This window comes from Egretta garzetta, unplaced genomic scaffold (assembly GCF_000687185.1).
Source record: "Egretta garzetta isolate BGI_Z169 unplaced genomic scaffold, ASM68718v1 scaffold134, whole genome shotgun sequence".
Lineage (NCBI taxonomy): Eukaryota > Metazoa > Chordata > Aves > Pelecaniformes > Ardeidae > Egretta > Egretta garzetta.
This window is the reverse complement of record NW_009259422.1, coordinates 366,047-369,071: the sequence shown is the minus strand read 5'-3', so window position 1 is coordinate 369,071 and position 3,025 is coordinate 366,047. Positions and strand designations below refer to the sequence as shown.

Genomic DNA, 3,025 nt, shown 5'->3' with positions numbered 1-3,025 from the left:
TCCCTCACAGCTCGCGGACTTCTCCCTAAGGCTCTGGAAGTCACACTTTTGCCAGGATGGTCGGAACCCGTTAACACTGTGTGCTGTGCCCGGTGGTGTTTAACCATGGAAGTCTTAGCCGCCTGCCGTTGCCGATGCCCAGAACCTTTCTGGTTCCGAGGCAGCCCCCGGTCTCGGTCCGCGCTGGTCCTGCTGGTGGCAGGAGGGTCCGGCTGCAATGAACAGTCGTCTTCCACTTCCCTCCATGGAGGCGGCCTAGAGCAAGTCCCTGCCGGGCCAGGTGTAAGCATCAAGCTGTTTTCTGTCCCGGTACGCAGCCAGCTCGCTCGAGGGCGCCAGCTGTAACCCCAAAACCCCAGTGCTGGCTTCCAGACCCTTGGTTGCGGTGAGGGCTGGAGTGCCTAGGAGGGCTGTTCTCAGCCTGTTCGTGGCGGTGGTTTAAAGCAGTTGAAGCGCTGTGCTGAGCGGTGAGCTCCACGCTCTCTCGAGCCCCTCCCTCGCCGAGAGCCGCGGCGTGTGGCCTTTATAGATGAGTCGTGTCAAAACTCTTAGCCTCCGCAGAGTTACGTGTACTCTGGGGCACTGGGAACCGAGAAGCTGTTGCCTGTGCCAGGAAAACTTGTGAACAGGAGAAGCTGCGGTCCAGCTTAATGACCGCCTGCGTGCACTTGGGATCTGCAGCCATCTTCTCAGGGGCGCTGCTCACATGAAGGTCCCCAAAAATGTGTTCTGCCCGCAGGAATTGTCTCCTTATCGCTTGGTACCTGCTTCCCAGCTGGGCAGCCTCTCCGCCTGCGAAGCCAGCTCGTGCTTCCCTCCCTTCTCCGCACTTCCGACAAGAAGTAGGGCTGTAGATGCAAACAGGCCTGCTGCTATTTCCAGCTGGAATTTGGGCAACAGCGAGAGTATTGCTAATAGGGCTGCCTTATCTTGGGGAAATTCTCCAAGGATTTGGAAAGCGAGGGGGATAATCCTGGGAAGGGATTCAGCATTTTGAGACTGGCACCCCTTAAACCCCCAGCTGCCTGCTAGCCAGGGCTGGAGGGGGTGGGAAGGGTCTGGAGCTTTGCTGTGCCTTTGGCAGCCCCGTGTTGGGTCCCGCTGGCGAGCACGGCTTGCTGCCCGCCCACCCCAGCTGCACACCCCATCTTCCCGCCGTCCCGTCTACCGGCAGCGGCTGCTGGAATCTGCTCTGTGCTAATCTGGTCTTCTGTTACCTTTTTTGTGCTGCAAAGTGAGAGGGATCAAAGTGCTTGGGAAACATCCGAAGAGAAGTGTTTTGCTTTAGAAAATCCACATCAGGAGGAGGCCGTGGCCCAGGAGCCGGAGGAGGGATCGCTGGATAGCCTAATCAATCCGGAGGAGCTTGCTGCCCCGCGGAAAGCGTAAGGGCTTCGGTTACATCCCGGTGTTGTACGCGTAACAGCTTCGGTCCTTTTGTTCCCCTTTGCGGTGTCTGAAGTCAGCACGTGAAGTCAGCGCGCTAGGAGATGCGGTTTGGTGGGCGCAGCAGCGCTCAGACATCTCCGCCTGCAAATCCCGGCAGCTCTTCCGCTGGCAAGAGCGCCGAGCGAACAGTGGGTGCAAGGGGGGGCGAGGATGCTCAGCCCTCGGGCCCTGCGGCACAGGGCTCCGTGGTACGGAGAAGGGGCTGTTTGCTTTGCACTCGGGAAAGCCTCCTCACCGGTGCGGCTAGCAAGGCTGTAGGCATTCACCCGCCTTTGGTAAAGGCTTCCAGCAGACTCCTGAGCTCGCTTGCTGCGCGGTGCTGAGGCTGGGGGGAGCAACGAAACCCCACAAACCACCCCGCTTTTACAGTCGCTGGGAGCACCGCTTGCTTTGAGATACGAAGGTGAGAGCGCGGGATGGCAGAGCTCGGGTTCCCTGCCAAAGCCAGCGCTCTGGTGCTGTACCAAACGCCTGGTCTGGGCAGGTAGGTGCCTGCAGGCCCACCCAGACTCGAGAGCGCCGTAGGAACGATTGCGCTGACTTTGCTTTCGGTATGAAACGACAGATCAGCAGCTGCAACTGGGCAAAACGAGGCAGGGCGTCTCTCAGGACAAAGTGGTGGAGAAGCGGTCTTTGATGTGGAGACCAGCACAGCATCTCCCCTTCTCTGCTAGGAATTGTGTCCAGCTGCCTAAATGTGTGTGCGTTGGCTGGGGCTCGTTTTAAGCAAGAACGGGGGCGAAAGGAGGAACGCGATATAAAGGTGGAAGCGGCTGAATTGCTGTGCAGAGCAGCCAGGCCAACGGCACCTTCCGTGGGCGCCTCTGCGGGGGCCCAGGCACGCAGCATTGCTGGGGGGCACGAGCCAAGGGGGGGCCTGCCAGAACCCGACTGCTCTCTCCTCTGCCGCGTGCTTTTGCAAACGGCTGCGCAAGCGACCTCTCCTCGTTTGGCTCAAGGCTGCGTTAGCGGGGCTGTTCTTTCCCTGACTCCTGGCAAGGCAGGAGTCCCGCCGCCTTACACCAGCAGTCTCAGGGCACGATGAGACCTCGCTGCTCCAGCTGTCGCTAGCAGAGAATAAAAATCTTTCTTTCCTAGACTAATCTTCATTCTCCCCTCCTTCCGCTTCAGCCTCTCTCAGACCTTATCATTTTGCTGCTCTCTGTCTGAAAAAAAACTAACTAGAAACAGACTGGGTTTGAATTTTTGGAGCACTTGGGGCTTTCTGTTGCCTAGAGGTGGCCAATTCCCAGCACACTTGAGGTGGCAATTGCAGAAAAATACCTGGCCCACCAGAAGCGCACTGCCAAGCCCTGGGCTGAGAGCAGGTCCGGATCGCCCTCCGCCCTTGCGCCTGGCAGCGCTCGCCAAGCTTTCCTGGCTACTAGCTCCTTCATGAAGCGAGCCCGTGTTGCCCTCGCAAGGTGAGCTCCAGTGGGCCAAAAGATGAGCTGTTCAGGACCCGCGTGCTGCTAGGGCTGAGTTTAATAACTGCTCAGTCCGAGTGGCCCTGGGAGCCAAGGCACGGGCCCGCCGGCGGTGCGGGGGGCTGTTACCCGAGAGCCTCGCGCCCGGC

At 59.3% G+C, this 3,025-nt stretch overlaps 1 protein-coding gene across 5 annotated transcripts in view; it reads left to right on the top strand.

The window, feature by feature from the left end:
* CEP164 (centrosomal protein 164) overlaps window positions 1–3,025 on the top strand; it is a 56,776-nt gene that overhangs the window by 30,345 nt on the left and 23,406 nt on the right. For 4 of the 5 annotated variants that reach the window (XR_004841728.1, XM_035892491.1, XM_035892488.1 and 1 more), the window contains one exon: window positions 1,236–1,385. The exons of the other annotated variant lie outside the window; for it this stretch is intronic. Coding sequence is in view for 3 of the 4 variants with exons in the window: in XM_035892491.1 (XP_035748384.1) it covers window positions 1,236–1,385 (150 nt within the window). In the remaining variant the exon portion in view is untranslated. The remainder of the gene's footprint in view (window positions 1–1,235; window positions 1,386–3,025) is intronic. 5 annotated transcript variants of the gene reach the window in all.